Source organism: Arvicola amphibius, chromosome 10 (genome assembly GCF_903992535.2).
Source record: "Arvicola amphibius chromosome 10, mArvAmp1.2, whole genome shotgun sequence".
Lineage (NCBI taxonomy): Eukaryota > Metazoa > Chordata > Mammalia > Rodentia > Cricetidae > Arvicola > Arvicola amphibius.
Window position 1 is genome coordinate 107,088,730 of NC_052056.1, and position 14,799 is coordinate 107,103,528.

Here is a 14,799-nt window from a genome sequence, read left to right on the forward strand (position 1 = left end):
ATGAGACTTTTTAACTAAGTTAGTTTTATTATTTTTAAATTGTGTGTGTGTGTGTGTGTGTGTGTGTGTGTACCTGAATTGGGTAGGTGTACATGAGTGCCAAAGGTATCAAATCCCGGGGAGCTGGGGGTTTTAGGCGACTGTGGCTGACTGATATGGGTGCTGGGGACCGGATGCAGGTCCTCCGGGAGAGCAGGACATGCTTTTAACATGAGTCTCCTCTCCAGTCCTGGACTAGACGTTTACAGGAGACCGGGCAGAGCCCAGCGGCCAGGCAGCCCTTGTTTCCACCCAGCAAAAGGGGGAACCAACACTCCCACAAAACTGTCTTCACAAACCATGGCACAGAGTTTAAAGAGAGCGCACTACAGAACCCACGTGTGAAAGCTTCACACTTAGGACTTGTGTCTCAGGCACCACAGATCCAGAAAAGAATCTTAAGATTTTTATAATTTTAAAAAATGTTTAAACTCCAAATCCAAGTAGGAAAGAATTTCATAGACATCTGAAAAAAAATGATCTCAATCTTAAAGAAATAAGAAAACTAAATTATTCAAATTCATAACTCAAAATGAACAAACATTCATAATCTATAGATTATGAAAAATATAACAGGTGAGACCTTTAATTTTGTTTAATTATCATCTGAAAAATATGCTTTAAAGCAAAAATTACAGTGTCATCTCTTACTAGCCACATTATTCTTAACATCAATATTGTAAATATAATCACTATTCTGAGGGCACCTTCATGATCAATTAAATTGATGTAAATATTTTTTCCAGCAAAACAATTTTTTAAAAAAATCTAGTGCATTTATCTATCACCTTTTCTTCCATGTTTTGAAAGATTTATTTTTAGGGTATGTGTACAAGTATGTCTGTGCATCATGTATGTGCAGTGCCCATGGAGGCCAGAAGAGGGAGCTGGATTCCCTGGAACTAGAATTACAGATGGTAGGGAATTGCTATGCAGGTGTTGAAAACTGAACCCGGTCCTAACCACTCCAGCCCCTCAAAGATATTTTTCAAAATTGCCTCACAGAACCCTTCCGGATATTAAATTTAGGTTAAATTTATGATAAGTAAAAGTCTTATTTCAACTCCTTTATTGATTCTTAACAGTACCATGGGCCTCCTTGTATAATAAACAAATGTATTACTCAGTCAGATTTAACAGATTTGGGATTTGACATGACAAATTCAGGCAAGTCTAAAGACATGACCACTGTCTAAAGACATGACCACTGTCTAAAGACATACCTACTGTCTAAAAAGACATGACCACCGTCTAAAGACATGACCACCGTCTAAAGACATGACCACCGTCTAAAGACATGACCACCGTCTAAAGACATGCCTACTGTCTAAAGACATGACCACCGTCTAAAGACATGACCACCGTCTAAAGACATGCCTACTGTCTAAAGACATGACCACTGTCTAAAGACATGACCACTGTCTAAAGACATGACCACTTTTCCTAGTTTTTAACTGGTGACAATGCTATGGGTCATACTATAAACCCCAATTAGTATATTCTTTGATTTAAAAATGTCTTCTCCCTTAAAATATAACTTGTATGGATTGTATTATTTCATAAAAATATGTATGAAGTTCCCAAAACTCTAATCCCATGATCATGACGCTGCATTAGGAAGCTTTCTACATACACATGATACCCAGTGCAATCAGTCTTCATAAAATGCACTAAAATTAGACCGTGCCAAAGAATGCTTGCTTCTCAGCATGAGAGAGTGCTGATTCAAATGGAACAAAATAAGAGGAATTGTGCCAGTTACATTTAGGATGGCTCTTTCCTTTTAACATTGTCATTGGAACTAGCAAAATTCTATAATGAAACAGCAGAAATGGACAAAACAATGTTTATCTACACACCAGAGTTTCCATACATCAGGTCATTATTTCTTAGGTATTTTTTTCAATTTTCCAATATAAATAACCAATGGGCAAACCTGTGGATCTTCATTTAAAAAGTACCAATGCGTACAAGTGAAATAAACTTGTTGGGATTGTATTACCTCAGAAGCCCCTCTGGTAGTCTCCTATGGTTCAGACACTGAGCCTGCACACAGTGGGACCCTTTACAGAACAGACTATCACCTGCACGCCGGCCCCAAGGCTGCCACAGCTGAGTTTCCCATTTTCAATTTAAGGTGCTTATCTCAACGATATTTAGAAGAGCTATAACCACTCATGCATCAATACAAAATTGCCTCTTCTAAGTGATCTCTCTGGGACTGGAGTGGCCCAGCGAGGAGCCCTGTTTAAACAGCCACTTTTCCTACGGCATCCACTACCATAATCTCCCATCCTGAATTTGCACCTGGCTTGCACTGTCTCAAAGAAAGACATTTTGGATCTTGAAAGTTCAAGGGAAATGAATGAATAGCCCAAAACATACTTCTGTCGCCATGAAATTTCTTGCATGTTTTCACTGCAACAAAAATCGCCGCCTTCTCCACTGGTGTTCCCTGGAAAGGGGGAAGAAAGAAAGAGAAAAATTATATACATTTGTGGGTCAGTATTACCTAGACTTCATGCTCATAGCTATCCTATCTATGATAGTTTTAGGGAGGAAAGAGGACATATATGGAAACTGGCAGCTCTGGAGTCAAATGACGGCTCTGGAGTCAACCAACATAGAAAGTGCTTCCCAGCTTGGTCCTGGACCTACATGGAGTCCAGCCCTGAACCTGTCTCCCAGTCCAACCCTACATTTGCAAACCAGCTCAGCCCTGACTCTATACCCCGGCTCAGCCCTGAACCTCCACCTCAGCTCAATCCTGAACTCCTACCCCATCTCAGCCCCAAACTTCTACCCCAGTTCCGCCCTGAACCTCTACCCAATCTCAGCCCTGAAACTGTATCCCCAGCTCAGCCTAGGTCCTGTAGCCCAGCTCATCCATGGACCTGTACCCAAGCTCAGCTCGGGATATATACCCCAGCTCAGTCATGGATCTGTACCCCAGCTCAGCCCTGGTCCTGTACCCCAGCTCAGCCCTGGTCCTATACCCCAGTCAGCCCTGGTCCTGCATCCCAGCTCAGCCCTGGTCCTGTACCCCAGCTCAACAGCTGTGGACCACGAGTCATATTAACACATTCCTCAAACTCTTTGAACTTCTGTCTGGCCATTTAGAAAGCAGGACTGAGAAGCACCAGAAGCTGCTGTCACTAATGGTTGGGGACTGCAGACCCTCAGACCCTGAACTTTCTATGACCTCCTGACTGCCAGAGTAAACAACTTGTTTTTCTATGCTTGCAGCTGCTCTGAGCATGAGACCCTCATGAGTTTCTGATAACAAGGGAGTGGTTTCTGGTAGACTTGCAGGTGAAAAATCCCAAGAACGAGGGCGTGGCCACTAGTCAAGGAGAGCACTATATAAACTGCCCTGAAACACAATAAAATTGGCATTCTTGCTTCAAGAGTGACTCGTGTCTCTGTGTGTTCTTTAATCCCCAGGCCCTTGCCCGATAGCGGTTCCAGGTGGTGCAGGCGCCACAATTGTTAACTAAGCACATGGCAGATAACTAATAAATGCTAGTTACTCCCCTTTCGTTTTCTCAGCGGGTGGAGATTTTGACAAAGGGAGAAGACTAGAGGATGATTTCATGCAGAAGCGGGAGATTAATGCTTCTCTGGGTCTGGCCATACTTCGTACTAAAGTCACGGATGACCTCTTTATTGTCCCCTCAAGTCTGGAAGTCACGGATGCTCCGTCCACACTAAGGAGAGAACTGCTTCAAACCCCTGGTGGGAGGGAGGCCACACAGGTGGGACGCAGACCCAGAGGAGGCTGATGACAGTGCACATGACAACTGAGGCCTTCAGCTGCTTCCTGGGGCAGGCGTGCTGACCCCACTCATTGGCTAAATGTTTCATCCATGTGTCACAAACTAGGGTCACCTGGGAAGGAGAGCTCTCAACTGAGGAATTGCTTCCACCAGACTGGCCCGGGGGACAGTCTCTTGATTCAAGATTGATAGGGGAGGGCCCAGTCCACTGTGGGTGGCGTCCTCCCTGGGCAGGCGGCCCTGTGTTCTATAAGAAAGCAGGCTGGGCAGGCCATGGGGAGCAGGCCAGTGGGCAGTTTCATCAAGCTCTCTGCTTCGGTTCCTACCTCCAGGTCCCCGCTTTGAGTGCCCTCCCTACCATCAATGGTGGACTGTGATCACGACGTGTGAGCCAAATCCACCTTACCTCCCCAACTTTCTTTTGATCAGGGTTTATCACAGCAACTAAACACCCCCTTGATGGAGAACCTCCTTCAGCCAATGGCCTTTGAGAGGCAGGACCCGGTGGGCTCCGGCTTTGGGTACCAAAAAAGCCGCGGTCCTGCCCCCTCGCCCCTCCTCCTCATTTGAGCCAAACCTGGATGTTGGATCCCGTCCCTATTTCCTCGTTGTGATCCGTGAGTTTTCCTTTTAATAAAGAAAAACCTTAGTACACTCTATTCGGAGCTAGTGTGGGATTATTTGATTCGCGTTCCCCAATCTGATGCGTTCCACTTCACCCCCTCTTATCGGTCTTCAGCCTGTAGAACAGTCATGGTGATGCCACCACTTTGCGGTTGGGATTGGTTCATAGTGATGTCCCCCAGCTCTGTCCTACTACTCAAGGCACCAAGAGCATCACAGAGCAAACAGGTTTGATGTCTAGAAAGGACAGTTGCCCATTGGGAACTGCAAATACTACAAGTCTCCTCTATTGATACACTGTGGGGGGTGTATGTCCGGATTTGTCCACATCCATCCATGTCCATGTCTGCGTGTCTGTGTGTGTATATATGTATGTGTGTCTGTGTGTAACTTTTAAGATAGTACACACAGTCTTCTCCATAACTGGCCTGAGAACAAGACACAACACACACTGTATGAGGGTGTTGAATCTATTTTCCCTGACAAGAAAAGAAATTAACAATAAGTTTCAGAGTCTTCAGGTTCATGGTAGGCACAAAAATAAACACACACACACACACACACACACACACACACAGTGTGACAATAAAGGAGACTTGTAATGTTTGCAGGTCCCAACAGGAAAATACCCTTTCTAAACGTACAACCCGTTAGCTCTGTGATGCTCTTGGTGCCTTGAGTAGCAGGCCTTTCCTGACAAAAACCAACTACACAGCACACACACTCTTCCTGCCCATGGCCCACTGCACCTCCTCTCCCTCCCATGGCCCACTGCACCTCCTCTCCCTGCCCATCACCCACTGCACCTCCTCTCCCTGCCCATCGTCCACTGCACCTCCTCTCCCTCCCATCGCCCACTGCACCTCCTCTCCCTCCCATCGCCCACTGCACCTCCTCTCCCTGCCCATCACCCACTGCACCTCCTCTCCCTCCCATCGCCCACTGCACCTCCTCTCCCTCCCATCGCCCACTGCACCTCCTCTCCCTCCCATCGCCCACTGCACCTCCTCTCCCTGCCCATCGCCCACTGCACCTCCTTTTTGTACCAACAAAAGCCTCTGCATTCTGTGAGACAGGTCTCTTTGGGAGACAACACTTCCCATCTTCCAGTATGCTAGCCCTTGAATAACCCACTTGTCCCGTCAGCTGCCATCTCCCCAGCACTGGCTGTCAAGTGTAAGCAGATGGACCGGGTCCAGGAACCCTAACTCGCCACGCACCTCTCATCTAAATACAGAAGATGGGAACAGCAACCGTGCTTACCTATTAGGCATATGGCATATGGCTGTAGCCTTCCCTGGAGCAAACGCTGGTTTATTTTTAAGTAAGTGAATTACTAGGAAAATGTTATGTCCACAACGTATAAATGTTATACACACAATATGTGCATTCTCCTTTGATCCGCAAGGAAGTAGTGCGGCTGTTACTTACACAGAGCGGTAGGAAGGAATGGAACGTGGTGGCACAGTGGGAGCCGGCCTCGGCTGTACAAAACTCGGGCACGGGAGTGAGAGGAGGTCCTCCGCCCTTGTCCCAGATGTAGAGGGCAATCTGCCGCAAGACAAGAGAGGGGCAGAGAGGAGAGAGCTCAACAAAAACTACAAATACAGGAAGGTACAAAATGCCCAAGGGCAGCAGGATACACCTTCTAAAAAGACCACTAGGTTGAACAATGCCAATATGCTATTATTCAACAGAATTTTCCCCACAGATTTATTTTTAAGAATGATAATGCCACACTGATTGATCTGATCATTTATAAGCAATAAACAGTGAACCAGGAACCATGCCAAAAAAAAAAAAAAAAATCACACAGACGACAGGAAGGAGTCCCAGGAAGTGCACACTAAGTCATTACCGAAACTGATACAAGGTGACACACGGAAACAACACCGCAGTCTGGGGTGTGGAACCTCCAGCAGCTGGCTTGCTGGAAACACCCGAGGTGCAGTGAATGAGAATGTACCCACAGGCTGTATGCTAGGATGCTTGTACCCCAGAGGGTGGAACTGCTTGGGAAGGATTAGGGGGTGTGGCCTGGTTGGAGATGAGCTCCAGGAATCTGCCTGTCTCTGCCTCCACGCACTGCAATGACAGCTGGGCTGCTGTGCCAGACTCTGTGTATGTCAGTGTGCTGGAGATCTGAACTCAACCCACATGCTTATACAATGAACACTTTACCAACTAAGCCATCTGCCCAACCTTTAAAAAAACATGTATTGTTTAAAGTAAGTTACAGTCATAAGAGTTTTACATTAGTTTGCAATAGAGAAACACACATATAATTGTGGCACATACCAAAAATATTCATAGAAACAATGACTGCCATAGTGAACAACCAGGAGCCACGCAAACACTATCAAGAGGGAATAATAGTAAGCTACTACAAGAGGCCACTAGATGGCGTTAGAGAGATGGCTCAGCAGTTCCATGCACTTTCTGTTCTTACAGAGGACCCTGATTCAGTTCACAGCACCCTCACAGTGGCTCAGATCTGCCTATAGTTCCAGTTCCAGAGGATTTGATGCCCCCTTCTGGCCTCTGTGGGTACCACACACAGTGCACATGCATACACACGAACACTATACATAAGGTAAAAATAAATCAATCTTAAAAAAAAAAAGACAGAGAGCACCAGAATGAAATTTTGTTGGCTAGAGCTGTATACATACATACATACATTCATACAAACACACACACACACACACACACATATATCAGTTTCCAGTTACAGCATGCTCCTGGAACAATTCCACTGTCACAAAGTCCAGAAGGGTACAAAAGTACCTAAGCATCAAGCAGTATAGAGATATTTTCAATGATGTTTTGGCACACATTTAACCGTTTACCTCTGGATCCATCTACTTACCTAAAAAAGCAAGGAATATGACTCATGAAAGTCAACCTCCCCCCACCCCCACTTCTTCTCCACCTACTGCTGTGAAATTACCTCAGTGGGGAGAACATGAGTGTGTGTAGGGAAACATATATTAAGGTATAATAAAAATAAAAAATCCACAACTGTTAGGGAATATAAAATTTAAAACACAACTTTTACATCCAAATACATGACTATTTTCTCTTTGGTACAGAGTCGGTGGCAATAGTCACGACCTTTCCAGCTGGGGTGCATGTGCAATCATTGAACTCCGCTCCCAACAAAAGGGGCGACGTAGTGATCACTAGGACTTGGTCAAGTCATGACCTACCTCATGCTTTAAGTCTATGGTGAAGTCAGACTTCAGGGGCTCGCTCTTTAACTTCTTGGTAAGCCTAGAATATAGAAACATTTGATTTTTTTTTAGAAATAATCATTTATAAGACTTTCTAATAGTTGAAAACAGATTTTAAAAACAGATAAAAATTTTAAGATAAGAACATGTATGGGTTTGGGAGAAAAATACTGGTTTTCTTTCAGGTCACTTTTTTCTTTAAAAAACAAAACGTCTCCATGGTTCCTTTCCCACAAGGAATAAAGTCCCACACTTCTGCCTGGCCTGCGGGGCTCTGCATCCACCAGCATCCAAAGTCTTAATCTCCCCATGCTCCCTGGACCACACCCCTCCCTGCCCCATCCAGTCTTCTATATCCAGCCTTCACTGAGTAACCATTTTATTTTTAGGACCAAGCCTAAGCAACGATCCCTGGAAGGCTATCAGCACAAACACTGTCATGATCCCCGAGTGTGACAGTACCACATCAGAGGGAAAACAAGAATCCTCCTCTTCACATAATTTAGACCAAGAGCAAGCCAAATGAATTCTCCACTTCTCTCACTGTGCTGTCTGTCTGTCTCTAACAAAAGACATTGCAGGGAAAGGGATGGAGAACATCTCATCTTAATATTTTAAATCCATATTTATTTTATTTATATGGATGTTTTGCCAGCAGGTATGTCTATGTACCACTTGCATGCAGTGCCCACAGAAGCCCGAAGGGGGCACTGAATCCCTTGCAACTGGAATCACACATAGTTATGAGATGCTAGTGGGTGCTGGGACCAAACCAGGATCCTCTGGAAGAGCAGCCAGTGCTCTTAACTAATGAGGCTTCTCTCCAGGCCTTTAATCAAATTTTACCAGAGTTTATTAGGAAAGAATTTTCTGGCCCAAAATAGAATGCAATATCACAAACAGATGCTATCAACCTATATCCACATGCTGCTTCCAACATTTATGATGAACAGCTGTTTCTTTTACGGCTGCTTTCAAACTATTAGGTGCTTTCAGTGAGTGATCAACACACCACACACACACACACACACACATACACACACGAGGGTTGGAAGGGGAGGAAGAGAAGGGAAGGGAAGGAACAAACTTTAATAATAATAGTTTAATAAATCTTGCCACAGATAGTTTGCAATACTAGATGGGGCTACATTATTTTTTTTTTTATTCCTTGTCTGTATCAGGGGAAAGCAAAATAGGACCAGAGTTTGGGTTTGTTGCTGTGGTAGAGTCTACTTTTTTTTTTTTAACTTGATTGTTTTGCTGACAGGAGAAAAGGCAGGAGAAGAAGAGACCACGGTTATGGATGACAGCTCTCATTCGCTGGTCACTACTCAGTGTGGTAAGGAGCAGATGACACTGAATGCTGAGGTCAAACTGGTGCATGTTTCTCTATCATGCCAGCATTACAGGGGGCATGCTGGGAGCTTTCTGAACTCTGTGTAAAAAAGAAATCAGGCTCTTGACGCGAGTCCCATCAGCCGTAGTTTACTGCAGCTTCTGACGAACGTTGGTGCTCTTATATTCCTATGTTGAACTCCTCTTAGGAGGAGGAGCTCCCATCTTTGGGGAGGTCAGTAGCCATCACAAAGGGGTTTGTAGCCATCTAAAAGAAGCCCAAGGGAGATGTGCTCTCTGTGGGACCCTCACCCCTTATTCTTATTCTCAAAGGGACGAGAAGGAATTTCCTAGCAGAATGTTTTAAAATTAAAAACACAGACTAGCCTCACGTTCCCAGAAAGACAGCACTTTCCTTCCCCCTCCCACCTGGGAGATTCCAAGCCCAAGGACACTCAGCTCAGCCCAGCCAGCCACCTGGTAGAGGCTGATAAAGATGGCCTGACTCAGGAACAGGGTGGCCTTGCTCAAAGAACAAAGAATTAGCTGACACAGCAGGATGGGAGGGAGCAAAAGTCCTTGCACCCGTGCCAAAGCAGCTTCAAAAGGCCTCTTTGTAGTTACACCTTTAAAAGCCTACCCCACAGAGGAGATACAACTCCTCTCTACCTCACTGAGGCATGGGTTAGAGATGGGTTCCAAACTAGTTTGTATTACGCTAAATAAACCTTGCTTATTACAGTCTGGGCCTCTCTGGGGGTCTCTCTGGGGGTCGTAATCTGGGCACCACATTCTCTTCAGAGGTCACAGTGAGGGGTGTTAGCGCTAAACTACAGGGCAGACATTGCCAGCTACTGAAACTGTAAATTCCTTCATCATGAACTTCCCAGCCTCCAAATACTGTGGAATAATCTTTTTCTACTGTGAAGATATGTCTTTGCCAAGGCGCCTTCTGATTGGTTTGATAAAGAGCTGAATGGCCAATAGCTAGGCAGGAAGTTAGGTGCAACTTCCGGGCAGAGAGAGAAGGAGCAGAGATTAAGGAGATGCCAGGGGACACAGAGAGGAAACAGGAGGCGCAAGATGGAAGTGAAGTAAAAAGCCACAAGGCAAAACACAGATTAATATAAATGGGTTGAATAAGTTATAAAAGCTAGTGGGACAAGCCCAATCTCTAGGCTGAGCTTCCATAATTAATAATAAGTTCCTGTGTTGCTTTTTGGGGGTGTGTGAACTGGCAGCCCAAAGAAAAACCTGTCTACATCTGAACTTACAGACATATACCTTTCTTTCTTACAAACGACCTGGCTTGTGGTATTCTACTATAGCAGTCCAGGCCAAGACACATCCAGCTACCACAATGAAACCCTGAGGTCTCCCCTATCTCTGCAAGACCTGTGCTTACGCTTGGCCAGAAGAGGAGATGGGAGATACTCTAGAAGCTGCACTTGGCTGTCTCCCCATCCACAAATGAGTTCAATGGGCTCCATGTACTCACACGCATATGTGTGTGTGCACACACAAACACACGCTCATTATACACGCAAGCAAAACCTTCTAAAAACACAATAAAAATAAATAAAACAAATAAAAAACTAATAATTACATATTGTAATCATTTAAAAAGCTCAGAAGAAAGGGCTTTGAATGCTCTTACCATAAATGATATTTTAGAAGACAAACGTATATACCCTAGATTATATTAATTTTTACTTTGTGTGTACAAATATTTTGTGTGCATGGATGTTAAGTAAACCATGTGTGTGCATTGAGTACCTAAGGAGGCCAGAAAAGGACATTTGATCCCCAGGAACTAGAGTTACAGGTGGTTATGAACCTACATGTGGGTGCTGGGAACCGAACCTGGGTCTTCTGCGAGAGCAGACGGTGCTCTTAACCTCCAAACCATCTTCCCAGTCCACGTACAGTCTGACTGAAACATTGCACAGCCTCTGCGCACACTGAAGGGCTGTACGTGGCCATCGGTGTGTATATGTGTCACTTAAAAACTAACTAAATTAAAAACCTCTAGTGATAGTCAACAGCAGTTCAGGAATTGCCCACATTACTCCAAAAAGATGGAGAAACACGGTGCCAGATAATTTTCTGCATTCGGTGTCATCTGATCTTTGCCACAGTGAAAAGTGGCCAACCAACTCCAATTTAAATTAAAATCGTGCAGGCTGGATAATCGCCCTCCACGGAGCTACACCCCTGTAGAAAGGGGCAGCTGTGGAGTCTATACTGGGACAGAGGAGAGCTACAGTGTGCAAAACTACCAACCGCGAATTACGTCAGGCAGGTGTTTAGTACAGCTGCGAATTCACACGCATGTGCTCCCTAACAGTGGCCCAAAACACTTTCAAGGACCCAAATCCTAGAAATAGGACATGCAATGAAAAATTAGAGAAACCCTTCCATCTCTGAAGATAACAAAGGCCATCTTCCATCTTCCAATAAAGGCGCATAATTAATATAAACTAACAAAGACCTGAAGACAACCACATTTCTCCACGGTTCAATTCAGTCACCTATCCTCTCCATGCCACACTGTGAAGCGTCTTGCTGCAGCGAGGCACACCAACAGCCAGACAGGATTGCCCAGGGCGCCTTCAGGAGCTGGCCTGAGACGTGATTGCCCAGGGCATCTTCCAGTGCTGGCCTGAGACACGATTGCCCAGGGCATCTTTGGGAGCTGGCCTGAGACAAGATTGCCCAGGGAGCCTTCGGGAACTGGCCTGAGACATGATTGCCCAGGGTGCCTTCAGGAGCTGGCCTGACACGTGATTGCCCAGGGCACCTTTGGGAGCTGGCCTGAGACATGATTGTCCAGGGCATCTTCAGGAACTGGCCTGAGACACGATTGCCCAGGGCGCCTTTGGGAGCTGGCCTGAGACATGATTGTCCAGGGCATCTTCGGGAGCTGGCCTGAGACGTGATTGCCCAGGGCGCCTTCGGGAGCTGGCCTGAAACGTGATTGCCCAGGGCACCTTTGCCTTCGGGAGCTGGCCTGAGACGTGACTGCCCAGGGCGCCTTCGGGAGCTGGCCTGAGTCTGGCCACGCAGCATCTACATATCCATTCCCTTAATTGGCATCCTCTCCTCTGATCCCTGCAGTCACTGTTTCTTCTTACTGGTGATCAAAGGTGCGTGGTCACCAATGAGGTCCCTGCACAAAGGTCATGCTTCCTCCGTGTCCTCTGGATCTTTGTTACCCTCCCTTAGACTCCTGACTTATTAGTCACTCTATTTTGCCAGAAACTACTAGGAAGCAGAGAGGAGGGGGTATGATGTATCTCCCGGGCTTCGTAAGGGACCCAGCTGGGGCAAGACCCTCCTGCCCTTCACTTTTTTTTCCCCTCCCGTGGAATATAGCTCTGGCTGAAAAACTCATTTGAGAACCTACGATTCATCAGTAACAAAACTCGGTGACATAACACACACGCCCCAAAATGTCTAATAAGCTCTTACTTATTTACAAGTGGGATACTAAGGGCCCAGCCAGCAGCGAAGTCGGGATACTTAAAGGCTGTAGGGTTCTCAGAGAAGGCATAATGGTGGACAATGGTTGATTCTTCATCATGCAAAGCTTTTCCTAAAAACCACTCCTGTTAAGTAAAAAGATAAAACATCATCACTTTTGACAAGCCATTTAATGTTCAGACTGAAAGCAAAGTTATAGCACCTGAATTAGTTAACCAAAACATTAAAGCTAAACTATTTAGCTAACTAAGTATCTTGGCAGATGAAGTTAGCATAAATTATGTATCTCTGTAGAGTCCAAATAAAAGCATAATTAACACAAGTATAATAATAAATCTATCACACTTTTTATAGCAAAAATAACTCAGGATCAGGTCACTGGTGTGAAAACTATTAGCCATCATTATACTATAGATATAAGATTTTTTAATTTTCAAAAACTGTCTTGTTGCCTAAATTTTTGTGTGTATACATGTGTGCCATAAATATAAGAATGTTTTCCTAATTTTAAATTGCCTTATTTATTTAGATTGTGTGTGTGTGTGTATGTGTGTGTGTGTGTGTGTGTATGTGTGTGTGTGTGCACATGTGGCAATCAGAGAACAAATGTGCGCCCTTGCATTCAAACTTAGTCAGTCTTGGCTAGAGGTGTCTTTACCCCTGAGCGGTTTTTCCAGCCTGAGTGGTATATTATAGGATATCCCGCATACGAATATAAAAGATTTATTTATTTTACTTTTATGTGAACAAGTCTTTTGCTTGTGTGTTTATCTATGCACGGCATGCATGTAGTGCCCATAGAGGCCAGAAGAGGGCATCAGATCTCCTAGAACTGGAGTTACAAATGCTTGTGAGCCAGTGAATGCTGGGATTCCAACGTGGGTCCTCTGCAAGAAAAGACAGAGCTCTTAACCACTGAGCCATCTCTCCAGCCCCAACCATAAAGGGTTTTCAATAAATCTTTGAAAACTTCTTCCCAGAATCACATTCATTCATTCATTCATTCATTCACTCCACATGTATCAAGAACCCACAACAAGCAGGGATGTACTTGCAATACAGAAGGGATAGAAATTAGAGAAAGCGCATTAACTGATGGGGTGGGGCTGCCCTGGAAAGAGAGGAAAACCTCTTAAGACAAACAACAGTGAAATAACATCAAGAAGCCCATGGTAAGAAGAAGAACCTGAAATGTTGTCAGGGTGAAGTCCCTGGAACAATAAGACCCTCCCCCTCCCCACCCCGCTCCCGGCACCTGGCACAGAGCAGGTGAGAGGAACCTGATAGGAAAGAGGCAGCCGGGCTGGGCTGGATCCCACGTGCTGGACTCGAGCAGCGAGAGGAATATTATCGCGTTCAAGAGCAATGAAAAACTTCCACATCCAGCCACAACAGGATGACCTGGCTCAGACCTCCACAGCCACTGAGAAAAGCGAGACACAGGAGGCAGGCGTCCAGCAGATGATGGGATGTGTCAGACAACAGCACCGGCAGGTGGGACAGACAGGAAGAGCCGCTCCCAGACCTGGAAGCCGAGCTGCTAGGACCCCACTCCCCACACTGAGCTGTCACTACTAGATCTCCATAACAACACTGATGCTTTACGCAAAACATAGCATCATACTTTATCTCCTAATTACAATGCCCAGCTATTACAAAGCACATACGTTAGTCCACGAGTATTTTTATTGAGGTGATAAATTATCTTAGGAAGGACTCAATGGAGACTATGGAAAGAACCGTACATCTTCCTTCCCAGCGAATGGCTCTCTTAGTGGCTTCATGGAAAGAATATTTAAAAAGAGAAAACTGGAAAGATAACTGATGGCTATTCTGCTAGGGTCGCTTTTAACCAGCACCATGCCTCATTGCTGTTAAAAATAAATCGAAGTTAATACACCTCGTCAGACACACTGATATTAAAGGCATGCTGCGGAGCGGCAAAGACGGGGTTCAAACAATATAGGGGAGGCACTTTAACGTTGGTAACTACTAAACTTATACATTTAAAACACTGCACAAGAGCCTACGTTTGCATTTGTAAGAATGACTCGGAGATAACAATGGAAACAGTGCCGGAATCAAAATGCCCAGGCCCCCACGCACGGCACAGTTATTCTGATATGGCTTTATTTGTGTCGGTATCGGCTTTTTTTTTTTTTCCTCCAAAGATTTCTAACAGTAGAGGAAAAAAGCCCCACTGGTTTGAAATGACCTCAACATTATGTCATCTATATATTCTGTCATGCTACTTTCCAAAGAAATAAATCTTAGCGTTTTCTTTTCTCCACAATGCAGAGTTCAGAAAG

At 45.0% G+C, this 14,799-nt stretch overlaps 1 protein-coding gene across 1 annotated transcript in view; it reads right to left on the reverse strand.

Moving 5' to 3' along the window:
- Nucleotides 1-14,799, reverse strand: part of B3glct (beta 3-glucosyltransferase) — an 83,370-nt gene that overhangs the window by 19,462 nt on the left and 49,109 nt on the right. Inside the window, exons 7-10 of the mRNA XM_038345651.1 lie at nucleotides 12,479-12,615; nucleotides 7,649-7,712; nucleotides 5,871-5,990; nucleotides 2,425-2,494 (exon numbers count right to left, since the gene is read on the reverse strand). Of these exons, the coding sequence (XP_038201579.1) occupies nucleotides 2,425-2,494; nucleotides 5,871-5,990; nucleotides 7,649-7,712; nucleotides 12,479-12,615 (391 nt within the window). The remainder of the gene's footprint in view (nucleotides 1-2,424; nucleotides 2,495-5,870; nucleotides 5,991-7,648; nucleotides 7,713-12,478; nucleotides 12,616-14,799) is intronic.